The sequence below is a fragment of the Nestor notabilis genome, unplaced genomic scaffold (assembly GCF_000696875.1).
Source record: "Nestor notabilis isolate BGI_N333 unplaced genomic scaffold, ASM69687v1 scaffold3196, whole genome shotgun sequence".
Classification (NCBI taxonomy): Eukaryota; Metazoa; Chordata; class Aves; order Psittaciformes; family Psittacidae; genus Nestor; species Nestor notabilis.
Genome location: NW_009933130.1, coordinates 22832 through 38339, shown reverse-complemented (window position 1 = coordinate 38339; position 15508 = coordinate 22832). Strand labels below are relative to the sequence as shown.

General features: G+C 47.6%; 1 protein-coding gene across 1 annotated transcript in view; it reads right to left on the bottom strand.

Moving 5' to 3' along the window:
* The window catches only part of LOC104407420 (vascular endothelial growth factor receptor kdr-like), a gene marked incomplete at its 5' end in the record, with an annotated part of 83869 nt that extends 77402 nt beyond the window's left edge, over window positions 1-6467 (bottom strand). Inside the window, 2 exon segments of the mRNA XM_010016700.1 lie at window positions 2551-2762; window positions 6371-6467. Of these exon segments, the coding sequence (XP_010015002.1) occupies window positions 2551-2762; window positions 6371-6467 (309 nt within the window).
* Between the last annotated feature and the right edge of the window lie 9041 nt (window positions 6468-15508).

The following is a 15508-nucleotide window of genomic DNA, read 5'->3' as shown; positions in this document are numbered from 1 at the left end:
AGAGCGTGCCCGGAGGCCAGCATCCACGCCAAGGTATAAATAGCTTCATTGCACAGGGGCCAGGCAGCTTCCTCAGCCTGGCAGCCAGATCCCAGCAGGCACTTGCATACACTTGGGGATGGAACATCTTGGGATTGGAACAGCTAGGACACAGACACAAGGGATCCCTGCTGGCTTGCCTCTCCCACTGCTTCACCCATGGAACATGTAGGACAAGCTGGTTTGTTTTCTACCCACTTTTCCTTCAGGAACTTTTAAAGCACAGGAGGGCCACAGAAATGCTCAGAGGGATGGAGCACCTCTCCTGTGAGGAAAGGCTGAGAGAGCTGGGCTTATTCAGTCTGGAGAAGAGAAGACTCTGGGGAGACCTTATTGTGGCCTTTCTGTACGTAAAGTGGCATATAAGAAAGATGGGGAGAGACTTCTTAGCAGGGCTTGTTGCAGTAGGGCGAAGGGTGGTGGTTTAAATTAAAAGAGGGAGATTCAGGATAGATGTGAAGAAAACTGGGGGAGATACTACTGCTAACAGACATGTCAGGTTTTCAGTTGAGATGTTTTTCTGGAGACATTCAAGGCCAGGCTGGATGTGGTTCTGAGCAACATGATCTAGTTGAAGTTGTTTCTGCTCATTGCAGGGGTTTGGACTAGATAAGCTTTAAGGTACCTTCCAACCCAAACTGTTCCATGTTTCTGTGAGTAAGAGGTTTTAGAGCAGGGAAGGCATACGACACAATTAAATTGCATCTGAGAAAGGCCAGTCTTGGAGGGTGATTGAGCGACAAGAGCCATGCAGTGCTGTTTTCCAGGGGAACCTTGGCACTGCAGGCTCAGGCAAGCCAGAGGACATCCTGCCTTTTATTTCAGATTCACCCTGTTCCAAGTGCATCCCTGACAAGCATTTCATAACTTGAGATATTTTCCTAAAGAAAATCCTCAGGCAGTCCCAAAAGATCCATAGCATTTCCTGCACGTGCTCCTGCCTTAGAGTGGTGAAGGCCTGGGTAGGCAGCCAGGCCATGAGTCAGGAGAGAGAATGGAGTTTTCAATGCACTATTTCCTGCAGCGTAGGCATCGGGCTGGGTTAACAATGTGAGATGTGGGGCATCTGAGCAGTGTGTAATGAGAAAAGGAAACAGCTCAGCACAAGAACTGGGGTGGATGAAGCAAACAGGGCTTAGAGTAACCAGAGAAAATGAGAAAAAGGAAATAGAAAGGGATTTAAGAAAGAAATGACTGCAGGAGCTACAAAGTAACGCCAAAAAGGTGCTTTCCGATAAGAGGAAGACTTGCTGGGAAAGCAGGATGAGGGTGGAAAGGGGCTGCTTTCAGCACACAAAAAGAGGCAGGAAAATGTCCCCCCCCGAACCAAACAGGGGTGCTCACCTGGTTTAGCAGATCACAGGCCCCTTGGGATGGAAGTCACACCTTGAGAGGGTGTCACCATCATTACTAATACCATGGGACTATCAGAGCTGCCCAGAAAATGCATGTTTTCTGTAAGTGTAAGTTTGCTGAACTATTGAAATAGTATCAAACTCCTTGCCTCTAGCATTTGTTTTAGGAAGAGGAGTCAGAAAATCACATTTACTAGAAAAATGAAATAATTCCTTCTCATGAGTATTGGTGGGGAACTGACTACGGAGCCTGCTCAGCACCAGTGTCATCGCCTATTCACGACACCAAGAGTCAGCTCCTTTATCTGACTACTCACAGTCTCAGCTTGGAAGATCCAAGATGATTCAGTGGTTTAGTAACGCGTTTGTCAAGTAGAATTGAAAAAAAACTACCAGCATTTTTGGGCAATATTCTTCTAACAAGAATCTGTGTAATTGAAATGGTTGTTCAATGTGATACATTCACCTAACCACAGAGGACCACGCTCCTCTGATGTTTCTGCTTCCATTTGGTATTTGATCTGAACTCAGTGATTCTGACACATGGGGCAGAGGCAGCTCAAAGAGAACAAAAACGAGCAATGAGCCATTTTGTACAAAAAGATATGTCTAATGCAGTCATCCAGCTTTGCTAAGTCTGTCTCACAGGGGGACAAAGCAGCATACAAATGTGTAGGAGAGAGGAATTACAAAGAATGTTGTTGGGGAGTTTCCTGCCTGGGGAGGAATGGAAAGAGAGAGGACTTGGGTATTCAGGATGAATCTTAGGAAAAGCACTGAGATAACAAACCCTTTAGCATAAAAGAATTTAGTCACAGAAGGAAAAGAAAAGAACAAGAGGTTTGAAGAAATCAGTGTATCAGTTACTTGGAACAGAAAACTAGATGGGACAATCTAGTTTTCAAGTCCTGGAACTGAATAAGATGGGTGATTCCTGGTCTCACATCTGTGTCCCTGCGAATCCAGCTGGCATGAAAATCCAAATATATCCAGCCTCTTAACATGTCAAAGCTGGTGCTTGCTCCGGTGCTGGGCCAGTGCTGGGATTTGTGAAAGCTCCTGAACTGGGTTGCTGTTCTGCCTAGCACAGATCCCACCCTGAGCGCAGCTTATAATGGCAAAGAGCTGTGAACAAAACCCAAAGTGAAGATCTTACCTTTAACAAACACATAAATCTTGGCCATGAGATCCTCGTCAGTGGGGGAGTCATCGTGGATGCAGGTGAGGTACCCGGTGTCGTTGGCTGTGACTCTCCTGATGACAAGCATGCTGCAGCTTTGCCTCGTGCTGTTGCGGCAACTGCTTATGTGCACCCGAGGGTCTTCCTTCTGGTCCCCCCTCAGCAGCCAGCTGACGGAAGGTGCTCCCCTGTAACACAACACACCAGAGTTAAAGGTGGAGTCATGACTTCAGGCAACACTTGGGCCCTTACCGGTGTTCCCGGTGTTCATACTCTTGTCATTTGCTCATGGAGGTTGCTGGGTGTTTGCATTACTACCCATCAGAAATGAAGGTGGATCACCTTCATTTGCCCAGAGCAGGGGAGATTCCTGAAATAATCTATGGGAATCGCAGCAAGCTCAGTCCTGGAGGACAACTTCACTTTTCAGACTTCCTGAGCACGAGTTTGTTTTTACAAGACTCTATTTTAGCCACTTCAAACATTAGAAAGCACCAGATAAAATTATATGTTTCTTCCAAGTTGAGGACTTTGCATATTTTAACAGCTAAATTAACTTGTATTTTCCTATTCTAAGGCTGCATGGAGAGAGGAGAACATTTATGTAACTTCACATCACCTTTCCTGCTTAATCAGCAGTGTCTCAGTGTTGATTTCTGTGGAGGGGCTGGAACTAATCACGTTACAGGTCTTGGAATATCTGCTCAAGACACATTTTTTCCCCCATTTACCTTGTCACAGCAGTCAGAACATCAAGCAGGGCAGATGAGGCACCACCTCACCCACCTGACCTCTCCTTGTCTTATCTGTGATCACAGCAAATGTCAAATACAGTTCTGCATAGTTCTCCAACAAAAAACAAGGTCTTTTTATAACCTGTTGCAGGACTTGGAGGGAGCTTTCAGCTGGTCTAAGTTAGCTTGGTATCTGGCTCTGGTTGCACAAGAAACATGAAGCCACACACACCATGGCAGCAGGAGCTCCTAGAGCTCTCTTCTGCTTGGGCTGCACTTTGAGGGCTCTGGTGATGCACTAGTACATGTGTATGAGGTGAAGATGATGGTCTTTTGTTAGCAGACTGGCTTTTGGTGGTCAGTGTGGGAACTGGTGGGGTGTCCATGGGGAGGAAGTTAGCATTAGGAGGCAAGTCTGTCTGACAGCAGAGAGAAGCCACTCTTCAGAAGGGCAGGGGCTTGACTCACCCCTTCTCACTCAGCAAATTCCCATTGACCTGATGGCATTTGCTGAGCTGAGGAAGGAGTAAGAACCTCTGGATTTCCCCAGCTGAGTGTGGCCGGGGAGAAATCCGGTCTAGACGCATGGACCAAACGCATCTGACAAGCAAACTGTGTGAAGTTTCCAGTTAGCTGAGAACTAAGTGCTCTTCCTGTGCCAGAGGCTTTGTCGTGGTGCAGTAGGTGCAATAAGGGAGCGCGTTTGCCAGCAAATTCAGTGACACTTAAACAAACATCCTCTTGGCCCCTGTTTCTGCCCGTCCTTTTGTCGCCTTCCTGAAGATGATGTGGACACAGGTCTGAACTCTTGAGGCTATTCCCAGCACAGAGCTGAGCAAGAGCACTGGGAAAAGTGTGAATATCCTCTCTGGTGAAGAGCCTCACCCTCCTTTTTGGGTGCACTTGGACAACCCCTCCTCATCCGTCACAGCAGCTTCCTGTCCTTTGGAGCACTCCTCGATGCAGAGGTTCCTCCCCACTGTTATTTCCCTACCTTACTGACGTCATTAGTGATGCAGTGAGCACCTCGGTCAAGAAATGGGACTCCAGGCCTGGAATATGGAACAATTCAGGCAGTCACCTCCCAGTGTATCATTGTGTTCCTGCCCCTCTGCTGTCACCCGGTCAGGGCTGGAAAGGGAGCCACAGCAGTAGCTTTGGCCAGGCTGCCACAAGTCAGGAAATCCTGGCCAAGAACCTCAAAGGAATGGGTTTAAAGGAGAAGGGATGTTCACACAGAGTCTTCAGCAGCGACCTACTTGGCCTCCTGTCTTGTGCTGTCCTCCACACAGCCCTAATGCTCCCTGAAGTACCAAGGACTCCGGAGCTCCCTTTAGGCCAGTCCAGAGCTCATCTGTGGGTGTGCAGATGCCCGGGTGTCAGAGGAAGCAGGATGACAGACACCCACAGAGGACCTGGCACAGGGAATCTTGCACTCCAAGTGCAGAAATCACTCTTCTCTTTTCTGTTCCCAGCTCTTGCGTGACCTGAGTCAAGGCACTGAGGTGCTCCAGGCCTCTGCCAGCATGCTTTTGGTTTCTCAGACCCAGCATGTGGATTTATGGCTTTGCATCCATAAAGCAATTTGGGACTGAATGCTAATAATTTCTTCACCTATTTATTCATCTGGTGGTATGAGAAAACCAGGATGTTCCTATAGATTAAAAAGGCAGCAGATGGAGGACTGCTGAAAGGTATTGATAGAATTGGCCTGGAGCACTGCACCGAGCTGATGCCCACGTAAGATGTTTTATGAAGTGCTGCATCTAGGTTTTAAAGGACTGTTTAAACTTTATTGCCATCATACTTGCTGCTTCCCAAGCTAAAAATACCACTGTCAGGTTGTTCTGACCTCACAAGCCATGCTGCTAACTGGGGGTGTTGGGGAAAACCTGCCTTACACTGCGAAGACATCACAGATTTATACAGTATGAGTCAATTTACCTTGCATTATGACAATGAATTAAATAGACCAGGACAAAAATCAGAAGGGCCATATGTATTAGCATAAGCCACAGCTTAGATTCACCTTCCCACTGCTCTTTCTTATTGTTTCCAGTAACTTCTATTGCAAGAAACCATCCCTGTAGTGGTTCCAGTCAAAGGGACTTTGCAAGAAGGTGTAAAATAATGCGTGTGCATGACAGGAACTGGAATAGTTGGTATTACCTTAAGCCTTCCCTCCTGCAACACTCTGGGAAGCAATTAAAACCCCTCCTCTCCCAGTCGTTTCGCAGCTCAGGCACACTCAGAACAAGTGACACTTACACACACCCCAGTCTGAGGCCGCGGTGTGGCCAAGCAATGTTCTGACACAGCAGAAAGTGCTCTGTATTTGCCAGTTAACTGTGTCCAAACACCATATTCCCCATCTCCAGAAGATCATCTCCCTGTAAACACATGTCATTACCACAGTTTTACTTGTTTCTTACTGGTTTTTACACTTTGTGCCAAGAACTGAGGAGCTGCCATCATTTACAGTATCAGCAGTTTGGGGTTTTATGAGTCTTGGTTATCTTTGATTTAAGGAATATGATATGTTTAAACAGGTCAAGGCTTTGAATGTACACATACTAACTGCTGTTTATTTAACTGTCATCTTATGAGCTAGATGGTATTTGAGGTTAGGAAGTTTAAGCTCATTTATACATGTGAAGAGGTAGTGACATGCCCTGGTGATCTTGTTTGTCATTTACTTATGGACAGGGAGCGAAGGAGTGATTTGAGCTGTGGAGTTGCTGAATCTGAACCTATTTTCAGATGAGGATTTCTCAGCCATGTCCTTAACCATGGTACATCCCCCTCCCATCAGCTTTCCCATGTGCTGACTCAGGATTTTGCTTGGGCCCCATTTACAACATAAAGAATCAGGCCAAGCTGAATGCTGACCTGGGACTTCCCTCCCTCTCTATTACAGCCCATCAAATCTTCCTCCACGCAGCAATGCACAAACAGCAGCAGTCCCCAGCTGGCTGTGCAGCATCCATCCTACCTAGAAGCTGAGCTGTGCCAAGGTCATCAGTACAACAAAGGAAATCCAGCATCACTGGAGCAATCCTTACCTGCATTTTATCTTTAGGGTGTCTCCTGGTAAGATGACAATGTGCTCTTTGGCAATGCTTAGCGTTGGTTTCTCAAAAGATTCTTCCTCAGCCAGACCTGACCCAAATAAAGAGGAAACCGTCATTAGACAGGAGATTAGAACAGGCACAGTACAGTGCAGGCAGCTTTTGTTTTGTAAATAGTTCCTAATTTGGGGACCTGCACAGTGCTTGCATTTATACTGATGCAATTCAGTATGACTTGAGCATGGAATTAGTGTGAGATGCCCTTGGTTTGTTTTTACTTTCCTTTACTTACCTCTTTTCTAACACTGAGCAGCTGCCTTTCAGCCAATGGTCTTTCTCTCCCTTTATTTAGACCTACCTTTGTTACTGAATTGTTGCAGATTTAGGAGAACAGATTTGTTTCAAAGGGATTTAACCCCATATGAAGGTGGAAGGAGCCAGGTCTTTGGGAAATTATTTGATGGGAGAGCTCACACGTTACATTTTAGCCAATAAGAGAAGAGAAAATAATTCTGGGGAGCAGCTCTTTGGCTCACAACTGTGCAGCATCTGCTGTGTTAAAAGCGAATCAAACTCCTGCTGTTCTCCAGAGCACCATCCCCAAACAGTGCATGTGAACTGAACAGGGAGCTGCTGGCTTTGAGGGCAGCGTGGCTGTACATGGGTGTACAAGGGACATCTGCACACCTGGGTCTGGGACACCATCATCACTACTGCTGTGACAAGGTTTGTCAGGCCTCTGGTGACAACAGTCTTTGATGACAGTAATGATAAAGGTCTCTCTCATCATTATCTCCAGGCCCAGGAAATGTCTTCTGAATGTGGAGCTGTCCTCACACATATCTGAGTGTACATCTATGATGATAGAATTGTCAGAAAGGGAAACTGAGAAGAAACAGAAATGAAGTTGGCCAGGCTTGATTGCTTGTCCAAATTCAAAGTAACATAATCAAGGGAAGGAGAAAACAGCCTTAGATAAGTATCTCAATTTCCAAAGCTCTGGCATTAAAGCTGTATGTTTTCTTTCCCCTCCTGCTCTTCAAATCTCTATCTTCTCCTTTGCCTTGAACTTGATAAGCCAGAAATCTTTAGCTGGGCTTATAACAACAGAGGCATTATTCTCAGCAGAAAAGTGAAGATAACATATCTACCGAAAAGAGAAACATCAGGGTTTAACTTTTCAACTGGATGAAACAGTGATTTTCTTGCCTCCCACCTCCCAACTCTCATCTCCTTTTTTGCTGAATTCAAGTAAAATGCTCTTAGCCTGGCATATTCCCTCAGTGTGGAGATTGAAACACTCCCACTTGGAGAGCCTGGCGTCTCCCATGTGCCATTCAAATTCCCATCAGTATCTCAGCAGAGGCCAGCTAATCTCAAAGCACCACAGAGTCCTTCCCGTGGGGGCTCCTGCCCAGACAGTGTGGTGATGGGCTCCCCTCTAAGGCATCCTGAGCCTTCCTGGAGACCTCTAGCTGAGACTTTAAACTAGTCCTGGCCATTGCTCCAGCACCAGAGATACCCTCCCAGCTTTGCATAACTGATGACTCTACCTCCAAAGTCCTTTGCAGAGTAAGAAGTTGGAGTCTGGCCGACACAACCCCCTCCAGGAGATGTGAGTGACATTACTTAGCATGGCCCTGCCTAGGAACTGCTATTACATGTAGTGCTGTGGAAGCAAACCAGCCAGTGGGTTCCAGCCCTGCGGTCCCCCTGTTTCTTCTAAGATGTACCATTATTCCCAAACACATTCAGGGTGACATGTGAAGGCTGCAGCACCACACTCAGCTAAGAATCAGTAGGAAAAGCCCCAAATGCCACAGGAGGAGACACTCTGAGGCAAGTACACCCTTGCACTTGACTCTGAGTCCCCTCCTGTTTCTAGGAACCGCCATTCACACTGAGCATGGGCTGAGCTCTGGCTTGTGGCATTTCATGGTGCTGAGGGATTTCAGTCTCTTGAGCTCCTGTGCTGCTGTGCTTTGCAAAAACTATCCAAGCCCTGGCTTTGTGTTTGCCAAGTCTCATTTGCTGGCTGGGGGGTGTTTGGGTCCTGGATGGCTCTCCCAGGACACACCATGCTCTGCTCTGGGCAGTTCATGCTGTGGCTTCAGCCGGGTACCACTTCGACTTAGAAAATCCTGGGGTTTGAAATAATCCTTTCTTTCCTCTCGTGCCTGCAGTTGTTCTTAGGGCTCAGGGGGGCTTAGCTGGTGTCTCGAGCTGGCCTTTGCACAGGCCTGAATGTCACTGCTCCTGAGCAAGAGTGGTGCTGTTGGTGGGGTCTGGAGTGCAGGGGCAGAGAGCTGGCATCGGACCAGAGCTGCTGTTGGGACCAGAGAGCAAATGCAGTCATTGGGATTTGTAATATTTGAGTCTGTTTTTGCTGAAAGAAAAAGGTATTTTTCAATTATTCTGTTTGTTCTTCTGAGCTCCTTCTTTCCCAAAGTTTGTTTTGGCTTTGGGAGCTGAACAAAAGAATAAGCAAAGTGTATTTTCAGTGCTTTCCTGGCCCGTGGAGGACAGGAGGAGAAATGCCTCTGCCATACACACGTTTGGTGGCTGCTGCCAGGTGACAGAGGGCTTATATAAACACAGTGTGTGCCCTTTCTGAACAGCAGGGCTGGAAAAAACCAGGTTTGAGGGCAAAACTGAGAGAGCAGTGAGGGAAAAGGTTAGGCTGGGCTGCATCGGGACACCTCAATGCCAGGACTGGCAGGACGATGCCTCACAATGTTTTTAACCTCCCCTGATCCCTTTAGAGCTAGACTTCATTTTTGGAGGCAAAGCATGGGACAGCTTTGCCCTGGGGCATGTTGGATGTGAGGAAATGGATCTACTCCACTTTCATATTTGGTTTATGTATTTGAGGAGCTCATGGCTTTTGGAAGGCGTTAGGATGCTGCACACAGCTTCCTGCAGGGAGAGCAGGCATGTTGTACCATGCCTGGTGGTGCACACCCTTGGTGAAGCTGATGTGCTCTGATCGCACATCTCCAGTTACAATGTCCAGGCCTAAACTAACATCCTCCTCTTCTCTGCTGAGTAATTCTGGGCCTGCTTTGCAGCTACAAGGATCATAAAATCAAAAACAAATACTCGTGCCAGCCCTGTCATTACCATAGCAAAGCTCTGCAGGGGAACAGCTTCCATGTGTGAAGGCCCAGGAAACAGCACTGCTCCCATGGCTGTTCCTGCCATTTCTTTGTGAAGCTAACACTGCTGCCTGGTTGGGGTGAGGAACCAGCATCCTTCCTTAGATCCCACACTGGTTTCAGCTGGAAGGGACCTTAAAGCTTATCCAGTTCCTACCCCTGCCATGGGCAGGGACACCTTCCACTAGAGCAGGTTGCTCCAAGCCCCTGTGTCCAACCTGGCCTTGAACACTGCCAGGGATGGGGCAGACACAGCTCCTGTGGGCAACTTCTGGAATGGTTCAGGCTGAGTTGCCTCCTGCAGAGCTGCAAACAGGTCTGAACACAGCATCCGTGCTGCACACCAAGGGAGAAAGCCCGGCTCCTCTGGGAAGTGACCTGATGTTGCGCCTGTTCCTGCCCTCACTTACTTGTCGCCAACACAAGTTGACTATTGCAAGACTCAAGAGCATCATCAGGTTAAAGACAGCCCCTAGAAAGAGCCCCAAGTCAGGACAGACCTTCTGTCCAGAGCCTCTCTGCACCCTTCCTCTTGCTGGGAGTTTATTTTTACCTTCAGTTTGGACTTTAACATTCTGTTGTTGATGGTGAAAACCCCAAACACAGCAAAACCACACGAATCCTTGGGAGTGAGATGTGAAAGGTTGACTGATACATTGTCCAGGGAAGAAAAGTATATTGAAAACTGCTTTTCCTGGGATAATCTGATGTTGCAGCACAGCCAACATTAAACACAGGAGGGTCCCCAGGCAGAGGGTAATGTGTGACCTCCCTCACCTCTCTGTCAGATGATTTCTAGCTCTATCTCACTTGGCTGAGGGAGATCCCTCCCACACTAAGTGAATGCCTGTTTGCTCATGCTGGGACCATCAGTGCACATGATGTTTTTAATCTCTGTTTCTTACTGAAACAGCCTGCCTTCGAGCATCCTCCAGGCACTGTAACTTACCCAGTGGCCATCCCCAAGGGAGCACTTGTGAGACTGAACTTATCTAGGTGCCACATATAGTGACAGCTAACGTCAGTATGATATCTGAGGAAGGGATCCACATACCCGTTTTGGGCACTGCAGGGCACAGAGGAGGGGAAAGCTGAAAGAACAGGATCACAGAGCACCTGACCTCTGCATCAGATGGCAAAGAAATAATTGCAAGGCAAACCAGAGATGACTGTGTTGACAGCTGAATGAAGCAGGTTAGACTAACTCCACAGGGACTTGGGCACACAAATAGCCATGTTTGCACATGGTTGAACTCCAGGGACTATTCATGTGTGTAAGGTTACTCTTCTGCATAGATCTGGGCCCTAGGACACATCAGGTCCCATTAGAAGGGACTGGAAGACAGAGTTTGAGAGCTGATCTTAGTGGGAGAAGGGGAGAGGCATATACACAACATTAAAAACCTGGTTTGTTCACTGGGGACATGTTTGTGAGCCCCCTAGAAACAAGCAGGGATCCCGTAGACTGGTCCTGCAATGGAAATGGTGTGTGTGGGCACAGAATGAACAACCTGTAGGCCAGAGCCAGAGCTTCCATCCTTATGGAAGCTGCACAAGTTCATCCAACATTCAATGAGCAGTCACAGTCTCATCCAGAGAGATGGTTAAGATTTTTTCAGGCTATTTGAATGCTCGTGTTAACCCAGGAGCATCTGCTGGCGGAGCAACAGGCTTCGTGTTTTCCCTGGTTTTCCAAGCTAGAGAAGCCAGTATTTGTTTAGCTGACTCATGGGAAAGGGGGGTAGTTCACAGCCCTTCTTCTCCTTTGCCTGCCACAAAGAGGAGCTTGTGTAGCTCAGCCACAGACAGTAGTTTGGGTGTAAATGATCCCAGTGAAAACAACAACAACAAATTAAATCATTAGTCTCCAGGCAAGGAGGCATCAACACAGCACAGCAGAAACAAGTGTGAAGTAGAGCAAGTGTTTAAAGATAAGACAAGACATTGGCCCTGCTCTTGGTATTTGTTCCTACAAAGCTTTTCCTCACCCATAGATGTATCAGTGCTTCCTGTTGAAGTGGCACAGGGTCACTCTGGTTTCCTCCTGGAATCAGCAGAAACCCTTCAGCAAGGCCACCTCACTGCTTACAACCCCCTGGGTCAACCAACAGGAGCTGTGACCAAACCCCAACCTTTGGAGCTCCATTACACCTGCCCAGAGGCACCTCCCTGCACCTCGCCTGCCCTGTGCTTTCTCTGCTGTCCAGGATACGGATCACTGCATCAGTTGCAGATTTATGGAAAGAGGTCACAGAAAGCAACTCGAGGTCAAAACTGTTTGGTCTTTGGCAGCAGCAGCTCATTAATCAGAGCCATTGTTTCCCCTCTGACACTGCAGAGTGTAGAGCCCTAAGGAATGACAGGGATATCACCACCCCGTGCTTATGTTGAGTTATGGAGTGAGGGGACACGTCCTTGCTTTGTAAGTGGATGACAAGTTGAGAACTTCGATCTACAGCCATAAAGTAAACATGAAATCTGGGAAAGGAGGTGGTAACATCTGCAATCATCTGCCAGGCACTCAAGAAGAGTTTCAAGTATTTAGGAAATGCAGTAATCTCATGGTGATGGAAACAAAAAGGCTGGGAATGTTGTTATTTCTTGATCCAAATTATGGCAATTCCTCTGGGAAAGAGAAGACCTGGCACATCTCCATGCTTAGCAAATATGCAGACCCAGTGGGAACGAGACACACACAAAAAGAGACCATGCTCTGTGCTAAGGACTTCAGGGGGAAAATCAAAACATGTGAGGTATGAAACTGTCTTTGCCTCTCCCCAACGTGGTCTCCTGAGGGAAGCTTTAGGGCTGCAGATGCGTTTCCAATGATTCCCAGGCAGGATTACTTCATAGGCACTCCAGACATAGCTCTCATTCTTCTTGACTTGAGCATCCTGAGGAGAGGGCACATTCCTCAGTCAAGGCACCAAGTGAGAGCAGGAACAGGGGCACATGTGGGTCTTAGGATGAGGCACCACAGGGAGCAGCCCCTCTGCAAGCCTGACGCACCTCTCTGCTGGTGGCCTTGGCCCCACAGGTCACCCACCACAGCACGTTCCTCCTGCCCTTCACCGCGTCCCAGAGGACTCAGAGGGCTGAAGTACCTCTGGTATGGAGACAAGCAGGCAAAGCTGGGCTGGATCAGCTGGAGAAGAGAAGGCTCCTCAAGGGGAGACCTTAGAGCAGCTCCAGTGCCTAAAGGGGCTACAAGAAACCTGGAGAGGGGCTTCGGACAAGGGCCTGTAGGGACAGGACAAGGGGAATGGCTTGAACCTGCCAGAGGGGAGATTGAGATGAGCTCTGAGGCAGAAGCTCTTCCCTGGGAGGGTGCTGAGGCGCTGGCACAGGGTGCCCAGAGGAGCTGTGGCTGCCCCATCCCTGGCAGTGCTCAAGGCCAGGTTGGACACAGGGGCTTGGAGCAACCTGCTCTAGTGGAAGGTGTCCCTGCCCGTGGCACAGGTTGGAACTGGAGGAGCTTTAAGGTCCCTTCAAACCAAACCAGCCTGTGGTTCCGTGATGATTCTGTGACTCAACAAATGAGGACTAACTGCTACTCAGTCTTCAGATATAATATAGCATTTATATGGAAGTGAACCTAGCTGAGATTTCTCCTCTTTCTCCAGAGCACTGGGTAGGAGAATAGAGTGGTAGAAGGCCACATACATCGGCCCCCACTGGGTCTTTTCCACGCATCCCTGTGTCCCTCTATCAACTGAGAACCCACAGGTGAGCTCCTGTCTGTGTACTGATGGGTAGATAGCTGGGTATCAGTTCCTCATGGCTACAGACAGTAAACCCATGGATTGAGTTATGATTCCAGCCTGTCCAGCCCTGCATTCAGCTCCCTTTAATCCAGTCAGAATTGCTCTGTGCACGGTGGTTTGCACACAGCGAGTAGTAACTCCCAAAGTTTGGGATGCTAAGGAAGGAGTGCTTTAAAACTCTTTTAACCAAACGACTGCATTATTTTGAGTAGCTATCACCAAAATAGCTCATTTATCACGGGTGACATGTAAGGCTGCAAAGTCAACAGCAGTAATTCATGGGCTTCATGTGTGTCACAGGCACAGCACCAACCTCTGTGTTCACTCACACATCAATGGGATCACATTTGGCACCTCTCGCTCTTTCTCTCAAACTGATTTGTTTTGTACAGCTGCAAATAATGAAAGCAATTGTTGGGCTGACTCTGTTCCAAGAGCCATTCCCAGCCTGCTCGTGTGCACAGAACGGATCAGTCACTATTGAAATCTTGCTTGATAGGAGCCAGGACCACAAGTAATAATCTCTATGGATGCACGAGCGATTTCTCTCTTGCTCCTACCCAGTTTTAACTTTATACTGGATTTTGGACTTTTAACCTGGAATAAAGGGGCTGCCGACACTTAGTGTAAGAATAAAGCTCTTCAGCTGGATGTTTTGTTAAAGATAATGGACTTCTTTAAAGTTAGAGCAGTAGTAGAAAGGTTTTCAATAGGTCTTCTCCTCTGTACAGTTCTATGCCTGTCTCGTCTTTGTCAGTAGCCATCACAATTTTCTTTTCTGTGTATAATAGTGGTGATTTATTCTATTTTATCTTTTTACTTGTTAATCACAATACTATGGAGCACTCCATGGCAGACTTACAAATACATCTGGTGGTTCTATCCTATGGTGGCACTTCCCGTGGAGAGCACCGAGGCACTGTTAAAGCTGCACACAGGTCGGTCCGCTCGCAAGGCAGGAGGCAGGGGGGATGTGGTGAGGTTTGTTTCTCCATAGGCGAGAAGTTGCCTTTAGGTCAGTGTTCAGGCAATAGCCCACCCATGCATCCGCTTAGAATTCATCCCGACTGCCAGTAGAGGTCAGACTTTAAGCTGGCAAAATATATTATTAAGGATGGATTTCCCTGAGGTGTCCATAAACGTTGCTGTCAGGAGCGACCATCCGTGGTGAAATGGAATTTTTGCCAGGATTCATTAAAGTAATGCTGGTTTCACACGTGTGGAAAGTCAGTTGTGGCACTGGGTTGTGCAGGCACCTGGAGCAGACTGCTAGAGCCAGAGAGCTGACCTACCCCAGCATCCTTATAGTGCAGTCAGGAAACAACTTTCAGTAATAATACTGCAGGTCAGTCAGACCTGTTCCTGAACGACAGCTTTGGTACCATGGGGCTTGGCAAGTTACACTCACGTAGGTGAGAAGCAAAGAGATGAAAAAGAAGGGTTGGGAAATTCAGTTCCACTTGGCCGTACTACCCAAATTAAAGCTCTGGCAGCATTAACCCCAAGTACAATCCCACTTGCCATATATATATATTTACATAGCTGTTGGGGGTGATAACTTTGTGGTTCACCTCACGTGGCTATTTCAGCTCTTAGGCAGAACATGCATTAACACAGAAACTGCATGGGACAAGAGGTGGTTTTAACAAACAACACAGTGTTTCGAAGCACTGAGTCAGTTAAATTCTTGTACTGTATGTCAGCTTGCTCCTTTGGCAATGACATATGATGATAATGCATCCTAAGGAAAAGACTTTGGAAGAGTATAAGATGGATGCACTAGAGAATGGCCAGAGAAGAGCAAGAAGTTACAGAATCCCTTGTTTAGCAAAAGGTGTGGGTTGTAAGTTATTATTTTAGAGTATCATTTTCTCTGTGTTCTTTGATATTCAGTCAGCAATCAGTAGCCCAAACCTAAGGAAGGGAACAGTTAAGATACTAAATACGTGCAACCAGATCTCAGTTTTCATGGGATCACAGAATCCCAGCCTGGTTTGTGTTGAAGGGACCTTAAAGCTCATCCAGCTCCAACCCCTGCCACAGGCAGGGACACCTTCCACTAGAGCAGGTTGCTCCAAGCCCCTGTGTCCAACCTGGCCTTGAACACTGCCAGGGATGGGGCAGCCACAGCTCCTCTGGGCACCCTGTGCCAGCACCTCAGCACCCTCACAGAGAAGAACTTCTGCCTAAAAGTTCATGTAAGTCCCCCTCTG